Below are 20,445 nucleotides of genomic sequence, written 5' to 3' on the forward strand. Positions count from 1 at the left end.
CCATGCTTCTTAATGCTTTCAGAGGCTTTTCGGTGGGATGTGAGAATAGGTTGACCCTTTCTTCTGTTATTGTGTGTCTGTTAACCACACTTTCAAGTATTATCATACATACCACCTCATGGCGCATCTCATCTATAAACACTTGTAAAATATCAAACCTGATAATAGTTGGACACAAGCGCTTGTCCATAACAGTGACCATGTTTTACCTCGGTGGTGAAAGTGGAAATCATCTCATTATAAGCCCACTCTGCAAATATTAGAGCAGTCAGTCATGCAGCTTGTGCTTTCACTAAACTAAAGTCTGTCTCCTCTTTTTCACCCAGTTTTCCCTGGAGCTGAAGAACAAGGCGTGGCCCTCCTTCAGGCAGGCCGGTGTTTGCCCTCACCCGCTGGGCTGCATGGACTTCGTTCCCACCAACTGCCACGTAAACTTCATGCAGGTCTCTTACCCCAAGAGCACTACCTCTGCTGGCAGGACTTTCAGCATGCGCTTTGGGCGAAAGAACTCCATTTTTGGCCTGGACCCTGACCAAGGTAGAGGACACACGCACACAACACGCAACACACAACACACACACACAATAAGATTTGAACATTAGTGCAATCTCTGTCACATATCCACCACTTAAACTAAGCTTCCTTGAGATCCATCCCCTTTACGATAACACAGCTTAACCCACTTAACACCAGCTCAGTGATCATCTTGACTAATTACCCTGCATGACCATTTAAATCCCGCAGCACAGAGAAGGGAATGCCGACCCTGGTCTCCCACAGTAGCCATAAGGTCTCAGCAAGGGTTTCCCATAGTAAATTAGATGAGTGCTTTGCCATTAAGACTCCATTAGCCCCAGGCCATACCCATGTTATTGACATGAAAAGTGGATGAAGGATGTCAGCAAATATGGTGCCTTGAGGCAGTTTAGGAATGTGTGTCAATGCTGCTGCTGCTGCAGAGGTCAAAGGAGAGAGAAAGAGAGAGTGAGACATTTGAGTGGTAATGTAATGTTGCATACAGAAACAAGTTTTCTGTCTATGTGGCCGTCGTGATGCAGCTTCATACTAACTAAGAGTCTTTACACGAGGCTGCCGAACTCCACACTCAAGATTAAAAAGCAATACAGTTAGCATTGCTGTCCCCGTTCCATGATCCTCATCTTTCCTCTCGGCTACAGCTGCAGGTCAGACATCTGCGTAGCAGTTGTACTGACGAGATGTTCCACTCTGGTGCTTTTCACTGTTTGTTTTGCCAGCTCAACCAGCCAACAGCAGTGGAGACGATGTTGAGTCGTTGGTGTTCAGAAACGGAATAAATGTACGAGGCTTATTCCCTGACTTGATAGAAGGTTTCCAGGACCGTACCCTGGAATTTAAAGGAATGTGTGGAATGTATATCAAATGTATAATGGTTTCTCAATTGAATCGTAATGTTCACTGTGTACTAATACCACACACCCTGCCTTCATTCCAAGAACTTAATCTGTCTGCAGTTTTGGGATGTCTCAGGTTATTGCAGCTTAGTTTGGCATTCAACCCAAATCAACAGTTTTTCATCCTGCTCTCGCGTTGCATATCAGTTGCAGAAGTGCCCTTTAAAAAGTTGTTTTTCATCGAGTCTAAATGGAGAACAGACAAGAGTGTAACTTCATAGGGTTTTGAACATCTGGGGTAGATATAATTGTCAGATATGTTTCCATTCACCCACTACAACCATGTTGTTTATTCTCCTCTGCTCTCTGTCCTATAGCACAACTGAACCCCATGTCCCACATCCAGCACTGTGTCACCAGCATGGGAGCTCCTTCCTGGAACTGCTCTGGCCTGGAAGGGGACGAGGCGGACGGCGGCGGGGAGGTGACCGTGGACGGAGGCGAGGGGTTGATTGACAGTCGGCGGAGCGGCCATGGGGAAGGCGGGCTGAGCTTCCTGCTCAAACAGGAAGACACGGAAACCCAAGACGCCTACATTTACTTATACAGCCGCCTGGACGTCGCCGTGAGGGAGATGAGGCAGTATGTCGCACAGATAGATGTGTAAGTGTTGCAGTTTGTGTAGATTCAGTGCAACGGAATCATTTGATCCTCACTTTAGTACCTTCGAATCTCATTTCTTTGTTTTGATTCTATATAAATCTCTTATCTCTACCCACATGACAAGTGTCATCCAGCAAATCAAAAGAGAAAAAAAACTGTTGGTGAAATGTTGCCATTCCACTGGTGTTTGTATGCGAGTAGACTATTTTGGTAGTCTTTACGGTGACATTTAGAGATCTCTGAATAAAAAGCTCGGAGCTGTTATCCCCACAGCAGCCTCCCGAGGCTGTTCGTCCGTCTTTCTTTGTCTGTCTGCCCTTTGCCTTGTTTAAAGCTGAGGATTTACAAAAGAACATTCTTCAGGCCCAAAATATTTATGGGCCGAGCCCAGAACAGGAACAGGGAGCGAGGCCAGGATAACATCAAGGGAAAGAGACACAAGATGTGTGTCTGTGCCGAGGAAGGGGTGTGACAATGAGGCTGGATATTTGTGTGTGTTTGATTATGAAGGAGTTTGTGTATGATATAAATATAAGCATCATAGTGTTTTGACATTATTTTAAGGATTTATTTCCAGTATACTTTATATCTCTAAAGCATCAATACATGTTAAACTATTAAAAGAATATACTACAAGAACATATACTATGTGCTTGAAATGAGTTGTAAGTAGCACAGCGTCAGCCATATTTTGTTAAATGTGTTTTCAAATCTAATTTTGGGAATAGATAATAAATAACACCCTTTGTTTTTTCCCTTTTAGCCTCTTGTCGTCTATCACAGAGCCCACGCAACTCCAAGGGGAGGGCGGAGAGCCTCCGGTTTACGAGCCAAGTCAGCCACCCTCTCTGGCCCCCTGCGAGGACGGCTGTGAGCAGGACAAAGTGGAGCAAGGCGGCATTAAAAGGGTCTGCTTCAAGGTGAACGAGGAGGACCAGGAGGACTCGGGACATGACACAATGAGCTACAGGGACTCCTACAGGTAATTGTTAGAGACTGTGTCACAGAGAAATCAAACAGACTTTCTGATATTAGAATGTAACCTGCTTATGATTTCTCAGGCTTAGGAAGCACTTTTGGTTATCTCCAAACTGAGACTTCATAACACTTTAGAATCACATTGTCATGGGACTTTTCTCAATAAGCTACTTCGTATGAAGCACAATTAATGTTAGGGGAAAAGAAAATCTATATTTAAATGTTTATAGCAGCATTGTTATAAAAGACAAGATAGGAAACGTTGGGCACCATTTAGTCGCACCTGGATTTCTAACTGTGGACTCTATAAAGCGTGAACAACATTCAAACTCTACTCAGCCATTATGCTCATTTCCCTCCTTTGGAGGCTAAAAGTCATTCCAGATGTTGGCATTTCAACTGAGATCCAGGGCTAAAAATGACTTCAAAATGTTTTGGTCAGATCTGGTTATGTCATTTACTTGTTGTGAGTTCATTCAGATGTTCCTGTGTGTGTGTGTGTGTGTGTGTGTGTGTGTGTGTGTGTGTGTGTGTGTGTGTGTGTGTGTGTGTGTGTGTGGTGTGTGTGTTTGAGAGAGAGAGAGAGTGTGTGTGTTGTGCATGGTTCACTGGGCAGTGCACTGGAGCCCCACCCTCCACCACCCACTAAGATATAGTTATTGGTTGTTGGTGTGGTGGGCTGGTGTATAATAGAGCCAAATGTTTGGGGCGCGGCCTCCTCACACACTCTGTCATTAGGGCCACGCCATGTAAAACGTGACTACCTCATCGCAATAAAATGTAAAGGGAAATGTAGGCTGTTGTATATGTGGTGCTCGCACACACACACACACACACACACACACATAACACACACACACACGCTGAGGTGTTTACTCAGGGTTTTGAAGCCCTGTGGGGATAAAAAAAAAAAAACTCTGTTCAAAGTTGCAGTATGAGGCTGCACGGTGAATGTGGATAAATCCTCACACTTGTGAAATGTTTGATGAAAAATGCTACTGTGTTTGGGAGGTGGGTGGTGAGTGGCTGAGAGAATCAGACATTAAAGCCTGAGGTGGTGACAGTCCGCAGCGGAGCTCAACAGTCGGAGGTCGCTGGCTGAGTACAGTTTGTGAGGAACATAATGTGAAGACAAGGACAGAAGAGACGCGTACACAGACTCAGGGGATCAAAGACATGAAAATACAGAAAGGATTGAGGAGAGAAGAGCGAGGGAAGAAATCCTAATCAAGTAGTGCTTGTTCTAAACTCTGGTACATTGTGTGTGTGTGTGTGTGTGTGTGTGTGTGTGTGTGTGTGTGTCCTGTTGAGACCCTTTGTGTTGTATTCAGACATGACCGAGTGTGTCCAGATCCAGATGAAACAGACTGCAGTTTCCTCCAGGCATCAGAGTGACAACCTGTGATTGATCTTCACATTTAAAATAGTCCTATTCATCTCTGCTGTTTCCTTAAACAAGAACATCCTCAAAATCAATCCAATACAGTTGTTTTCTTACCTTCCTCATGTGAACCAGCTTGCTCAAGATTTTACACTTTCTATACTATTTATGAACCTTTAACCAGCTTAAAGGAATATTTCCACCGCAAAAGGATCCTTTGTTGACCAGTTACTCACCACTTTACTGTGAATTCTGGAAGAAAACTTCCTTTTTATCACATGCCTCCAAGGTGAACGAATAATCAAACACTTTGGCATAAACAGTTTTGTGCTTGTACCCGTCCTTACGAGTCTCAAGTGTTTTAAATAGTAAGGTCATAGCGAACATGCATGTGTTTGGGAAGTAGTGAGCATACGACTGGATACATGAGTCTTTTGTCAGTGCTTTGCTTCTTCGTTCATTGTGGAGGCGTGTGAGGAAAAACAAAGTTTTCTTTAAGACGTCAAGGTGACACGGGTAATTCATAATCATAATTTTAATCTTTTGTGGATGAAGTATTCCTTTAAACACTTTGTGCAACTGAAATTTTTTTGCAATTATTTTATAGAGTAGTTTTTGCTGTGCATTGCATTGTGGGACAATATGTCCATTATCACCACACTCAAAATTCAAGAGGTTTTAGTCTGCATGTCGGCATGTTTAGTATCCTTAGTTAATGTCATTTGTTCCAGTGTGAATACTACATATAGACACTATGCAAATGGACATGGCTACAATTTAAGAAGCATTACCAGACGAGGCCGTTGATGAGTTTTCGCTGGGATCTGAATGTGTGTGTGTGTGTGTGTGTGTGTGTGTGTGTGTGTGTGTGTGTGTGTGTGTGTGTGTGGTTTATGTTTAAACCAGATACGCTACTATGAGCAGGATAATTGTCACAGTGGTGCTCACACTTTTGGCAGGAGGTGTGCTGCTAAATTTAGAAATCACCTAGTGTGTGTGTGTGTGTGTGTGTGTGTGTGTGTGTGTGAGAGAGAGAAGAGAGTGTGTATGTCCCTGAATTCAGCTGGAAAACACAGCTACCCATGCAGAAGGGGAATAATACAGGACACATGGGGAGAGAGGGAATTGTGTGTATATTAGGCAACAAATAAAGAGAAAGACAATGGGATGGAGTCCTGAAGTATGATTAGACGAAGTGGATGGAGGGAATTACAAAGACAAAAACTTGGAATAACAAGTGCATACACACACATTAGTACGAGTGTCTGTGATTAAAAGCCAGCTGAGAATTCAAGCCAAACTACTAAAATATGGTTATATTAACGCTCTCCACATAATTGTAGCAGCTCTGAGGTAGCCAATCCCCTCGCCTGCCACCACAAACACACACTCACACACACATTTGGGACCACAGAATAACCAGGCAGGTGACATCCACCCCCCACCCAGCTCCCTCACATTGTCATCCAGCCAAGCCGGGTAATAGCAAATGAAGACAAAGCCAGTGTTGTCGTTTTTGTAGCTCATAGTCGCTCGTAGTCGCTCGTAGGCCATTTGTCATGGTAATTCAGCTTGTGAATCACCCGGAGCTCCTCTGGCTACGTATAATTTGAGCCACATAAATCTTCCACATGCTCCCGGTAATCATGTTGAATCACGTAGATGTATATGACTATAAATAACAGACCATATCATTTTAGAAAACAGGCAGGTTGAAGTCCTCTGCACACAGCAGTATGAAGGAGTAGAAAATAAATGTGCTCCAAGTCTAATGTAAACCTTAATGCGGCGACAGTTAACTGAATGCCTCACTGTGTAAACCAGCGGCGGTTGTTGCTGTGTGAAACCTTTAATTACCTTTGGTCTCACATACTGTAAATCAGAAAAGGCATTTACAATCAGAAGGATTATTTGGCAGCATAATTACAAGATGTAGCTTTCCAAAGCCTCTCTGTGGTTTAAGAACGAAATGAACCCTTTGCTTTATTATACATTTTAACTGTGCATTTGTGTGCGTGTGCTTTATTACAGTGAATGCAACAGCAACAGAGACTCAGTCCTGTCCTACACCAGTGTGCGAAGTAACAGCTCTTACCTGGGGAGTGATGAGATGGGATCAGGTAAAGCAAAGAAAGGAAATGTAGCTTTTTCTGTCTGTCTGTAAATACGGTCCGTATAGTGCATTGTTTTAATGTTTTCATCCACAAGAGCTCTTGTTAGAATATCTGACAGAGAAAAAATGTGTCGCTGTCCAAACAAACACAGTGAAGTGATTTCAACATTAACAGCATGAGCTCGGCTGAAGCGTATACAAAGTGTCAAACAAAGGCGAGAAATAATGGATGTTTGCACAAGAATTAGTCAGAAGTTGCTCTTTAGTTTGTAATAATGTGTTGTGCTTTCAGAACGCCAAAACCCAGAAATACTGTAAATATTTCTTGACGGCGACTGTGGTCAGATAGTTTAGACACAACATTTTGTAACCCAGCAGCCACATTTTTTTCTTCACTGAGCCAAGTATGTGTCCGCTGGTGTTTATCACGCTGTTCACCAGCATTAAGTCTTAGATCGTCCACAGCGAGGCATTCTGTTGAAGTGATTTATTAGCCTTCATCCTCTCTAATCTGATTCATCAGAATTTATATTAAAACAGATGGATAGAAACATGTTTAATACGTGCAGATGGTCAAATAAAAATGAACGCCGGCGTCCAAATGTGTGGTTTCTCCTCAAAGTTTTTGTTTGTTTACTTTTGGGGCTGCTAGGGGACGAGCTGCCTTGTGACATGAGGATTCCCTCGGACAAACAGGACAAGCTGCACGGCTGCCTCGAGCACCTTTTCAACCAGGTTAGTCCTGGGGTTCAGTTTTAGAGAGAGACACATTTATTTTGGGGAAATCTTGTGTCGAACACACACACACACACACACACACACACACACACACACACACACACATTATACCCTCCTCACCACCGGCAAACCGTTTGGAACAGATGATTGTGATAGTAATCAGTTAACATCTGGGCTGAGTTACCTCGCGGAGCTCTCTGTCCTCAGGTCAGGATCCTGGATTTCTGTCTCATCTTTCACTTGACCTCCTTTCTTTCTCTCCCTTCCCTCATTTCTCTCTATTTCTCGTCACACACACACACACACACACACACACACACACACACACACACACACACACACACACACACACACACACACACACACACAGACTTGCACTGATTCGTGCACTTGGTTAAAGACGTCCGTCCATCTTTTCATCTCCTCTTACCAGCATTGGATGTTCTTTCCACATGTAAACAGCAGTTCAGGGTTGGCTGCAAACACAAGCCCAGAAGCTATCGCAGAGAAGAAGAAAGATGTGTAGAATATGAGGAATACAGATTACATGACAATCTTTGTGTGTGTGTGTGTGTTTTCTGCAGGTTGACTCCATCAACAGCCTCCTCAAAGGTCCAGTCATGACCAAGGCCTGTGAGGAGACCAAGCACTTTTACTCTGACCACAGCCAACCAGGTATCTATCAACAGCTGTGTGTGCATGCATGTGTGTGTGTGTGTTTACTGCCAGAAAGGTGAGAAGGTGTGTCGTGTGGAACAAGCCCATTTTGAGACATGTGTGAAGTGTTTTGAGTGGATTGAGAGACTTGGAGGTGAGATGCATGTTTGTAATGCAGACGGTATGATTATGTGATGCAACTGATACAGAACAGACACACTCACACATTCCTGTGATTTTATGTGAACAGAGTTCCGCCAAACAGAAGATTGGACTGTGCGATGTCGCTACATTATCCACAAGAACATCCAGGAGGACCCTTGGAACCTGCCCAACTCTATCAAAACCCTGGTGGAGAGCCTGCAGAGATTTGTGGATGGTAAGTGGAACACATGCACACATGACGTATGTATATGACGCATGTATACATGTATGTGTATATTTATGTATATGCATGTATATGTATATATGTATACAGTTACAAGCATCTTGTTTTTCTTCTGCCTCTACAGAGGGAAAGAACCAGCTTCTCCTGGCTCTGCTGAAATGCACAGGTAGAGTAACATGTCCGCGTTAAATAGGAACCAGTTCATATTCAGAGCAAGGTGCCGGAGAATAATCAAACCAGATAAAACCCAGCTCTAATTTTCCATAAAATCACCAGAAGAGTTAGTGAAGGCAGGCCGTGTAATCACTCGGCAGAACTCCTCCGTCTCAAGCGGCAGGAAGCGTCTCATAACTGGAGTATTTTAAGTGATTCCAACAGTTTAGATCACTTTCCAAATGAGATCATCCATCATGTGAAAATGCAGCCAGTTCTACGTCAGGACAGCTGCACGTCCTTAAAAATGACTTCAAAGGTTATTAAACTACAAAAAAAATATTTATTTAGAATGTCAAAAATACAGTTTCTGTCGAATGTTTCGACATTTAATCATTTAATGAGGTCGTGTTTTCTTTGTCACATTAGCTTTGAGACGATGCATGTCCTTATTTGTATCAATAATGAACAGCCTCATATAATATCCACGTACCAAGTATGTTTTAATTCCATCACCTCTGCGTTATTACAGAAGATAAAGCATGTCTTTCAACGTATTTAGTTTCCAGTATAATCAAATTGGATCACATATAATCACATCTAAAAAGTAAGTTTTCAGCATTTATTTTCCAGATCAGGCACATTTCCAGGCTGTTCTGTGTGTTTGTACAGGGATGAGGTTTGGTGTCAAAGCACATGATGCTGCAGTCACTTTGAACCGTGCACAGTGGCATATGGTGCTAGTTAATGGGAGATATCCTCTCAGGGGATCCAGGCTAATGGAATAAAGTATATGTATTGGAGCCCCTCCAGGAGACATGTAATGAGGAAGGTTACAGTGGGAGGCCTTACCTTCTTATTCCCCCTGATCTTCCCATTTGTACCCCCTCCATCACTCTCTGACACTCACTCGCTCGCTCTCCAATCCCCCCCAACAACAGACACGTCTCTGCAGCTGCGAAGGGATGTGATCTTCTGCCAGGCGGCGACGGGCGCCCTGTGCACGCTGGCGGAGCAGCTGCTGGCGGCGCTGCGGTCACGGTTCAACAACGCCGGCGAGTACCAGGAAGACGGCAAGGAGACCAGCCGCAAGTGGCTGGAGCAAATATCTGTCATCGGCGTGCTGCTGCACTTCCAGTCCACGCTAGCACCGCACCTGGTGAGGACAGATCTAATGTTTTCTTTTGACAAGAAGCTGCAACCTGATGGGTCTGTAATGCCGCCCCACATTGTGATGTCGCGTCATCAATTGGAAGCATTTCTTTTAAAAATAAAAGTCTTACCTGAGGCAGTTCTAAGTAAACTTCCATATGTAGTGGCTGTCCTGTTGCATCCACTTTTGTAACGTGTCCTGGGTCTTTATGGCGTTCCAGCCATGCAGCTGTTCTCTACTCCTGCATTGCTTCTAACTATCAAATCTCTCCTCCCGGTGCGTCTTCTGAGCTTTCTTTTTCTCCGCCGGCAGAAAGAGGAGCGCACCATGCTGGAAGACACCAAGGCGGCCCTGTTGGACTTGGACAAAGTCACTGTGTTCTTCAGGCAACTGGAGGATGAGTGTCTCGTCGCAAGTAAGAGAGACTGCATCAACAAAGACTGACTTTGCCCATTCAAACCGCACTGCTGCTAATGAGCAGCTGTATGGTTTGAGCCACTCGGAATAAAGTTCCATTATGTGGATGTATGGTAGCTATTGAGGGTGAAATTGCCATTTTGCCGTCGCAGATTTCATTTTCTTTCCAGTGGAGAGTGAATGAATAGGGAGCTAAGACAACACTGTTGCTCCATAAATCATCTTAAACAAGGGCAGAGCATGGAGTCTCTTAACGTCCTTGCTGTCCTTGTATCACAGATAAGATCCCTTCCTGACAGGCTGTGAGGGGCTTCGTTTAAACTTGAGTGCTCTGAGACACATGGAATACACATATGGTACAAGCACCCGTGGATATACACAGACGGCACTTTTAACTGATATGTAAAATTCTTGCACCAATTGCAGTATCTGCTGTAGTCGAGAAATATTCTTTTTGGAGCATGAAAGCAGCAAATTGATTTTGTGGTTTGCATCGCTCCAAGCCGCTCAAGGTCGGAACATTTATTTCAGAGTGTGCATTTGAATACAATAGTGCACTGCAGCAGTTCCAACTGAGGATGCACCGTGAGTCTTTCATAGTGAGGTACTGTGAGCTTCTTGACACGACCTGGGCGCATTCATGCCTTTAATAACTTCACTATCTGTATTCACTGAAGGTGCTCCTGGCCACCAGAAGCCTTAAAGCCAGCAGGTACAAAAGGCTGACTGCATCCTGCATCGGTTCTCTTTTCAGCAGCCTCAATATGGCCTGCAGAGATTGCCGCTCAAAGGGAAAAGCACAACATGCACTTCCCATTTTAAGAGGTAAAGCAATGGATGAAGCAGGGATTTGCTATTTTAGGTTTCGCTCAGCGGCAGAAAATAAACACATGCATATATTTCGCAAGAACAAGCAAACCAATGCATGCACATATCGGCTTAGTCATTCATACTGAACTTATTTGTACCTGTACATGTATGTTTATTACGTGCAGCAGGCATGTAGAGATGTATACAGCACAGCAGATCCTTCCCCTAAACTTTGATGTAGAAAGTGCATTTTATGCTCCGACTGCTGCAGTGCAGGCAGATGGTTTGTGGCGGAAGCTTCCATTGGACAGTATTGATTTGCTATTGGTAGGATCATGGAAGCACCACAGAGCCTGAGGCCTCAGAGTTCAGCCTGAAGCATCACAGACAATTCCACAGGATTATGGTTTGATGGGTTCTCCAGCAAAGAGCTCTGACCCTAAAGGTTGCTCAGTAAAAGGTCATCTTTTCCATTTTCTGAGAACTGGTCATGCGCCATGGTCAGAAAATGTTTGGAGTTCTAAATTATTACTAGTCATGTATTGTTTTTTACAATTAGAAAAGGTTTCTGCTCTGCTTACAAATTCTGAGTGAGGTTGATCTTGATGGGGATCATTTTCTAAGTCTGATCTAAATAGTTTTCTCTTCTGTGTTTATGACTTAAGAACAGTTGATAAAGGGTTAGCTAAGTTTCCCTATCATCAGTGAAACAGGTGGGAAAAGATGCGCTCTGTGAAAAGAAAAGTCACCTGGAAGTAAACATGAATGCTTTTAGTCCTGTTAGAACTTTGGGCAGTGTCGCACTTTAGCCTCTTGTGGACAAAATGAGAATTACAACATCAAACTATCACAGAGCAACATTTATTTTCCACCAGAATTCAGAGATTTTATTTTATAAGGGCCTTAGAAGGAGTATCCATCGAAAACTTTGTGTCACCTGTTGTTAAGTCATAAACTATGTAGATCTGACTCCTGCCTCTTAAGGCTTCTGCATGTTTGCCAGAAGCTGCTACATTTAAAACAGTTTACAGACGTAACAGTATGTGTCTTGCTGATTTTCCTAACATGACTAACACACAGGTTATTACCGCTGTTATATTTAAATGGACTTTTATCATTTATTCCATTACTGCGCACTCTGTCGCAGTGTCGAAGAAAAACTAAGGCAATACTGGAGACACAATGTTCCACATTCAGTTCTGGCAGGACGGATTTGCTCATATGGCTGCAGTGATTGTTGTTTAATGAAATCCTCCTCGCTAAAAAATACAAATCATTAAAAAATGATTGATGATGCTCATTAATGTAGCAGTCTGTCTGTGTTGTTTTGAGTAACGTGAACTTCTGACTGTGGCAAATATACGTGTTAATGCACATTAATCATGACGCAGCACAATTCACAGGTTTCATTTTTCTGTTTACTGTGAAACTTTACTAATATGTACTCTATTACTAATGCTGCATCATGTGAAATAAACTGTTTTAGTTCTGGATGTCTATAACAAAATATCTGAGGGTACTTAAAGTTCACTAACTGCACCAATCTGAGTGGCTTGTTAACGTCTCTCCTGTCTGTTCTTTGTGTTGCAGACTCACCAGTGTGTTACCAGGTCGAGGGCAGCCGACAGGCCCTGAGGGTCACCCTGTACCTGGACAGCTGTCACTTCAGTGAGCTGCCCAGCCGGCTGCAAAATGGAGGCAGCCTCAAGCTCCACACTGTCCTCTTCACCAGGGGTAAGACTGGGCAGGCTGGGACAGTGGAACTGGAGAAACTGAGAATACTGGAAGTCCAGGGTGTAGTTAAATAAGTACAGTGTAACACAGTGGCACGTTGGGCTGGGTGTTGTTCCTTTGAAATGCAATACCGAGTAGCAAAGCAATAGTTTTGCACTGTATTTCAGTTAAAGCAAGAACTTAAACTAAACTTCTTTATCACATGATGTTTCAAATGACGCATTGCCACTAATGTTTGCTCAGCTAGTTTCTCTGATAACTTAAGATCCAGACGTCTAATGACTCGAATCCTTCATCCGGTTAAAGTCTGTCATTCTGTGCCAGCTGTTGGTGCTTCACAGTTCAATACTCACTTAATTCATTCACATGCTCTTCACACTGTTAGGGTCAGCGGAGCCACATTCTGTGGGGGTTGTATTAAATACGGAGGATTTCTGTACAGCATACATCCAATTGTATAATTTAAAAACACTCAATGAAGCCTCTCATACAGTACATGCACACTTTGTTAGATCGAAGCCTTTTATTGGCCATTTAAGAAACTCCACCTTTGCATTCTTCTTCGGTGCCATGCGCCTTCTAGTTCTCAGCTGGCTTAGTATCAATGGATAGCATTAGGTATCACGCCTGTCTGCCAAATGGCCATTAATTTTCCACAGACAAGTGCCAGTTGAAACACTAACCCATTGAGAGAGCTCATATTGTTCTCATGTACTTCAATGTGGAGCAAAGTGCTGCAACATAGTTTCAGAGCCAGTCAGCTGTGTTGATCTGTGGATGAACATTGCCACCTACTGGAAAACAGTCTTTGCTGCAGGTTGGGGGGAAGTATCAGGTTATTGCAGATGCTGAAGTTTGTGTGAGTGTGTGGACATAATCTGTGAGCACCGTATGTTCTCATAAGGATAGAAAATCCTCTAAAGTAAGATTTTGGGAAATCTTTACTTTATTTCACACCATTTTGTTGATTGACATCTTAGGGCAAACCTGCATCAGCTGTTCAGGTTCTAACTTTTATTACCCGTTTCTGGACAGGTAAATGTACAGTAGGTAAATACCTCTATACATGGATAGAGAGATAGTAACAGTGGTATTAAATATTAAGTAAAAAATCATTTGTTAATATTAATACAAATAAATACATAATACTTAAATCAAATAAAAATGAAGATATTCTAAATTAAAAGGAAAAAAAAGTCTAATTAAAAATGAATGAGTTAAAAATAAATCATCACTTTTTCAAAAATATTATTATAGACTTGAGCATAGGGTTACGTTTAAGGCTGGTTAGATTGGATGAATTTTGGTGTTTAGAGTTAACATTAAAATGGTGTTAATGTTAGTGTAAGTTAGTATAATGACGAGGTTTAGAGTTGTGAGGGTTGAAGCCTGAGGGCATGAAAATATGTGACCACATTAATGTGTGCCCATGTGTGTGGATCTTAATGCCTCCTGCCTGTTTCATCCAGCACTGGAGCGTCCAGAGGGAGTGTCCCAGCAGGACTATGCAGCCATGGAGGAGTTCCAGCAGCGCACCAACGCTGTCTCACTAGAGAAGGTCAAGGCCTACTACCGCAGACTCAGGTACGCTGAGCCTCACTGCATCACAGCCCTCCAGTGGCGTACTCACTAGCTCTCCGGATAGATTTCTCCTTAAAGGGAGAGTTCACCTCGTGGTGTTGCATAAGCAAGAAGAAATTACGCTTCCACTGTTGAGAATCATTTATCTAGAGCTGTCCCACATCGACAGGATTTTGTTGCTTTTACGAATTGACTGATTGATTAAAGAGCATTTGATACGACTTTGGATATTTCAAATGCCTGGAAAATAATGGTCATCATATTATTTTAGATATCATATGTGCTAGATGAGATAAGAATAAAACCTCCCATATATCTAAAGAACTGTAAAAGCTTTCATGTAGCACATTTAATTTATAAAGTTTAGGTTTGCAAAGTTACATATACAAATGTATGTGTTTGTTTGAAATATTTCTTCTACTTTAATTATAAATATATATATATATATATATATATATATATATATATATATATATATATATATATATATATATATATATATATATATATATATATATATATATATATATAACTATATATAGTTATTGTTCGTTGCCCTGAAACAGAGAGTTGTTTTTTTAATAGCTTATTAATGTGGCCACAATTTCCTCTTATGTGCACGTTAATTCCGGGGAAATGACTGGTGCAACGGGAACAAAAGATATCTGAACTTTAGCAGATGCATATTTTATAAAGTGAAGTACTCCATGATGACTCAGCACTCGGAGACAGACGAGAAAAATCTGTAGATTTCCAAACAATTTTCAAAACTGAAATAGATGTGTTTTATCCCAACAGGGCTTTCTATTTGGAGAAATCCAATCTCCCCACAGACTCTAACACCACAGCTATGAAGATAGACCAGGTAAATATAAACTTACTGTGATACATTTCCCAGTTATTGCTTTTGCTGTCTACATTACAGTCTGTGTGGTCTTTCATCACGTAACGTATATCCTGTTCTTGTTACATAAATCCATTTTATATATAATGTTGTGACTGAATATAAATGCAAGCACAGATACTGGGCCTTGAAGTTAGAGACCTTCAACCAAGCATTTCAAAAGTAAGATGAACTGGCGTCCCGTTCCCCGCACTGGAACCCCCCCACTAGCTCGCCAAGACTCCCCTATTAACTCCAACTAACCTCCACATTATAAACTGCTTCCAGTTGCACCTCAGCGGTGAATAGATTAGAACGAAACCTCTAGTGTCCCAAACTGACTGTAGCTGAAGTAGATTGCAGTGATTTAAAACTGAACATACAGTAGTTTCAACATCTAGAGCCTTGTTCTCAGGTTTTCATTGTGTACAATGACTTGTGTCACTTTTAATGGTTTCCCCCGTTTCTGCTGGTGCACTGTCTTAACAAGTCAGTTACTCTACTTAGTCTGGTATGTGCACAAGCCCTGAGCATGTGTACATTTTGTTTTGTTTGCTTATAAGCGTTTGCAAAAATGCAATTTAGAGATTCAAAAAATAATATATACATATATTTATCAATGTGTGAGATCATTTCACTGGTTTCTAATACGATCAACTTTTTTGGACTGTAGAAAACTGTCAGAACTAAAGACACTACATAGGAAATAAATTAGTTCAAGTTTTAAAATGTCAACACTTAATAATAGTCTACATGACTTGGTAAGATGGCCACTTTTGGAATACTGTACTGTAACTTTTGTTAGCAGTCCATTTAACCACTGACCCTCTCCGACCTTCACTGTCTCCTCCTCACAGCTGCTGCGACCCCTCAACACGCTCGACGATCTTTGCCGACTAATGCAGTCGTACGTCAACGTGCGCCCGAATGCCCAAGGCCACCCATCGGGTGTCAGCGTGCTGTGCGTGTCCTCTGAGCTGTGTAACCGTCTGGGAGCCTGCCACATCACCATGTGTGGTACAGGCATGCAGAGGTCAGCCTGGCACCATGCTAACATTATTACACTGCTTGTGAAGTAGCACTCGACTGGAGCTGGACAAAGATTAACACAGTGAAGAGTGGATGCCTTTCACCACTGAAGCCTTGCCTCACTTTCTATTAATTAATTTCAAATGTCCAACAGGTTCACATAGGGACAACCCCATTAGTGTGTTTATTACTGACCTCTTACCTTTTTGTTCTTGGCAGATGTACCGTAAATGTGACACTGGAGCAGGCAATGATCTTAGCCAGGAACCACGGTCTCATGCCGCGCTGCATCATGCAGACCATGGATATAATGCGCAAACAGGTAGGGCTCAGTTTCTTTGCACTTATATTTTTGTTCTGTAGATGTTATTTTAGTAAGAACTAGTACTGGGCAAAAATCTGTGTAAAAATATGAATAAGTCTATTTTTTTTCTTTTTGTTGATAATTAATTTGTATAATTATTTTTCACATTAATTACAACATCATCATTTTGTTACAGAGCTGAGCTTGATAGTAAACGATTGAACATTCCTGTAAGTTCATTATTAACATAATAAAAAAGATATAAATAAAATAAATTAAGGGAGAAACAAATAAGGGTTTGGGAGGGTTTAATGTTGTCTTTAGAGTCACAAACCCGCATTAATCATAGAGAGATACATTTTACGTGCATGAACACACTATTGTTTACATACAAATCATTAATAAAATGAATTGTGGTCATGCGTTTCTCTTACCTGCTCTTCAACTCAACCACAAAATATTACAGCATGGATGCCTTTGGTGAAATCATATCAAATACTAATCTGTGTGTTACAAGAAAATTCAGCAAATCTCCTGATTACCAGCAATTATTTCTAGACAGTATAGATTTGTGGATGCTTAGTCATTAAGGGCAATTGAGCTAACGGTCATTGTAGAGTTTATAGCAGATATTCTCAACCAGTGGGCCTCAGACCATCTAGTTACTGCCAAATGGTTAGATTAAATTAAGAGTGTACATTTTTAGTAATTTACAAAGCTAGTTATTTTGCACAAGAATTCCCAGAAATGAAAAATGGAAAAATAAGAATGCAGAATTTCAATGACCAGTAACGTTTGAATATCACAACGTCAAATCACGACATTATCAAGTAGAGGCAAACGTGACGACCCTGAGTACATTAAATCTGGATTCATAAAGTATTTTGGTCATTACAGCTGCCGGTGGCACAACACATGTTTACAGCCCAGTGTTTTAGTTTTTGTCATGTTTAGTTTTTCTTATGCATTTGGAAAGTAGGTCCTCTGAACTTTTTTAACAATCAGAATTGGGCCTGAATTTACGAAAGGTTGAGAGCCCCTGCTTATAACATATGTTTTCTCTTTTACCAGGGGGCACGAGTTGAGCTCTCTGCTAAAAACCTCAAGGTAATGGACCAGATGACTCCATCATTTCCAAGGTACAGTATAAAACACCTCTGCCCATGCCATCAATACATGATACCATTTATGGTCTTAGACAAGGCGGAGTCTCCTCATTTCAACTTTTTCTTTTTTTAACAGGCTCTTCAAGCTGTGTTTGCCACCTTCAGATGGAGACCTCTAAAGAAAACCGTCACTTCAGAGGGCTTGTCAGAGGGTGAATGTGAAATAGGAAGAGATGACGAGAGATGACATCAACAAAAGAGTGCGAGCCTCACCGCTTTCTGTCAGAGAGATCCTCCCCCACTGCCCCAGTTACACAGGAATCATTCCACCACGGATACCACTAGAGTCTTCGGTGCAAAGTACAGGCAAAACACGACTGTACAAATGACTAATGACAGCTACCAGGGAGCACATGCAGTGAGACTGACGCAGCCTGAAACTCAAGACTTGTCATGTACTGCTGTGGGAAGCCAACCAGATAGAAGTAGTATTGCTTTGACTGTCTGTCACACACAATTGGTGCAAAAACTATTCACAGCATAAGTTAAAAGGAGATGCCAAGTTCAGACGTCACACGGAAGACATGCACAGTGATTACGCTCCTAACCAAGCTCTTATTATTAACTGGATTAACCAAACTACCTATAGCTGACTGTCATCGTTTGCCTTGGACTGCAACTCTTGTCTCTTTCTCAGTTTAGGCTGGTGTTCCCCAGGGCTCAATGTTGGGACCCCAGGTGAAGTAGAATACCCTCGTATTCACGTATGTCGTCTGACTGAAGAGATGCAGAAAGTCAAAGAATAGACAGAGAGATGAAAGTAGGGATTGAGGGACAGATGGAAAGGGGTTGATATGGGGGGATGCTCTTTCTTCAGCATTTTGCATGTGGCTACTGTGCAATTACTGTAGGTTTTAGTGTGAGTACTGTATTACTGCACTATATGAAGGATAGTTATTTATTGTGTCCGGAAGGAGCATTTTATCCCTCACTTATACTATATCAGGTATTAAAGAATCTAAAAGCATTCCAGCCTACGTATTGAACAGTATTTAAAGGACCAATGGCATGCCATTTTTTTAGACTTAACTGCTTGTGTGTTTTATTTATATGTATGGACACGTCATATAACATTCAGGGAGAGCAAAGGAGGGAAGATGAGCAAAGGCTAGCTAATCCGAATCAGGACAAAGGAAGCTAAAGCAAACCATACGAGGCTCTTTGTCAATAAGCAGCCGAGTCAACAGGTTGTTAAATTATTAATATATTAATTCAAAATGTGCTAGTTTTGAAGGATTGCCTTCTGTTAACTAAGACATTATTTAGATTTTTTTTTAATTGGTTTTTACATTGTCATGGCGCTGTTGTATTTACTGTAGGTATTAAAATAAGCACAATGACAGCTTCATTCAAGTTGCAGTGTTAGCAAAAAGTACTGTAAACTGTTTGTGGGTGACATCAACAAAGGGATCGTTTCAGAACTGAAACACAGTAACATTATTTTACTGAAGATTTTAATTTCTTGTACATACAAACTGTAGCAATGTCGGAGAAAAGAAATATAGGATATGTCTGAGTAATGCTATAAATTAAATTGGATTATTTTTATGGAGATAATATAGTATTTGTATTCATGACTGCATTTTGAAGAGAAGCTGTTTCTCTTTGCTGAGCGTAACCTCACTGACAACTTTTTGACTGTTGAAAAGGTTCGATGTGCATTTCATGAATCTGTCTCGACATGCTGCATTCATTAGGCCTGTCACTTAGTCCCTTTATTTATTTAAAAAGCAGTCTGAGCATGTGATAATTGTCTCCACACATCCCTCAGCAGTAGCATGGCCACTGTAAATTTCAACCCTCTTTTGGAATATAAGTGGATATTTGTCATTTCCCTTATCAAAGTTATTCTGAGCAGTGTATATTGTATGAACCCAGAATGTAACATTAGTTACCATAATCTGTGTGTTACCAGTTTAAATTAGCTAATGACTGCAGCATGTTGGTGTAGCTGGACAAACAAATATGTCACTGATTACACATTTATTTACATTATTCTAATGTTTTTGTATATACTTTATTTGCAATTTTATGTTGCTTGAAAATAACTGTACAAAGGATCTTTGTTTGAATCTTTCTAAAATTATCATTGTAAATGCAATCTTAACAAGTTAGTAAATAAAATGTTCACAGTATGAAGATGTTTTTCAGTGATGTTGGAAAGTGGTGACCCGACCGAGGACACGTTGTCCAATATAAATGTGCTTACACGTGCAGATGAAGTGTTTTCCCTGTTGTCGGGACTTTTTTCAACCATAATTTATTTAGTAATTTTCTTGCTTTTCTGCAATGTGTCCTTTTTTTCTGTTGCCTTTGGTCTATTGTGTTTTTCTGTAGTTTCATAAGAATGGCTCAAAAGGCCACCAAATCAGCAGGCTGTGAACTAGGACTGAAGTAGTTCCTTTTACAGTCATAATGTTGCTTTACGTCACCGTACGTAAGATCTTTGATAACCTCTTATTTTGGAGCTAACCTGATGTGTATTATGGGGACATTTAATTGGCTCATACTCCTCGGCCTGTACGTTATTCAGTCCTTATCTTTCTCATCACTTTGATGCTAATTAAATTTACATTGTTTTGCTTTTTAGTGGCCAGCTAAGCTAAGATGTTCCCTTTCTTTGTTTTATGTCTCACTGCATATTAACATACACTACAGTTTTGTCTACATGTGTCATGTACCATAGAGAATATAAACCTTAAAAAACATCGCTTGACATTGCTTTAGAAGAAGGCTGCACATATGAATATTGCATGAACATGCATCCTCTTCATTGCAGCTTTTCCCTGGGGCTTGTCTTGAGAGGATGGAAGGTAATCTTGGGATATCATTTTAGAAACAGAGTAAAACCACAGTAATGATCCCCTCATAATCAATCACTTGGAATTGTTTTGCTCCCAAATGCACAAACCAGACCAGATGTT

At 41.3% G+C, this 20,445-nt stretch overlaps 1 protein-coding gene across 1 annotated transcript in view; it reads left to right on the plus strand.

The window, feature by feature from the left end:
• Positions 1 to 19,656, plus strand: part of prex1 (phosphatidylinositol-3,4,5-trisphosphate-dependent Rac exchange factor 1) — an 85,193-nt gene extending 65,537 nt beyond the window's left edge. The window contains exons 24-40 of the mRNA XM_029435043.1: positions 327 to 537; positions 1,751 to 2,036; positions 2,800 to 3,018; positions 6,427 to 6,515; positions 7,161 to 7,243; positions 7,831 to 7,921; positions 8,154 to 8,282; positions 8,416 to 8,457; positions 9,386 to 9,603; positions 9,910 to 10,012; positions 12,415 to 12,558; positions 14,028 to 14,142; positions 14,938 to 15,004; positions 15,880 to 16,055; positions 16,271 to 16,373; positions 17,427 to 17,494; positions 17,598 to 19,656. Of these exons, the coding sequence (XP_029290903.1) occupies positions 327 to 537; positions 1,751 to 2,036; positions 2,800 to 3,018; positions 6,427 to 6,515; positions 7,161 to 7,243; positions 7,831 to 7,921; positions 8,154 to 8,282; positions 8,416 to 8,457; positions 9,386 to 9,603; positions 9,910 to 10,012; positions 12,415 to 12,558; positions 14,028 to 14,142; positions 14,938 to 15,004; positions 15,880 to 16,055; positions 16,271 to 16,373; positions 17,427 to 17,494; positions 17,598 to 17,640 (2,187 nt within the window). The 3' untranslated portion in view covers positions 17,641 to 19,656. The remainder of the gene's footprint in view (positions 1 to 326; positions 538 to 1,750; positions 2,037 to 2,799; positions 3,019 to 6,426; positions 6,516 to 7,160; positions 7,244 to 7,830; positions 7,922 to 8,153; positions 8,283 to 8,415; positions 8,458 to 9,385; positions 9,604 to 9,909; positions 10,013 to 12,414; positions 12,559 to 14,027; positions 14,143 to 14,937; positions 15,005 to 15,879; positions 16,056 to 16,270; positions 16,374 to 17,426; positions 17,495 to 17,597) is intronic.
• Positions 19,657 to 20,445: the final 789 nt, after the last annotated feature.

Source organism: Cottoperca gobio, chromosome 7 (genome assembly GCF_900634415.1).
Source record: "Cottoperca gobio chromosome 7, fCotGob3.1, whole genome shotgun sequence".
Classification (NCBI taxonomy): domain Eukaryota; kingdom Metazoa; phylum Chordata; class Actinopteri; order Perciformes; family Bovichtidae; genus Cottoperca; species Cottoperca gobio.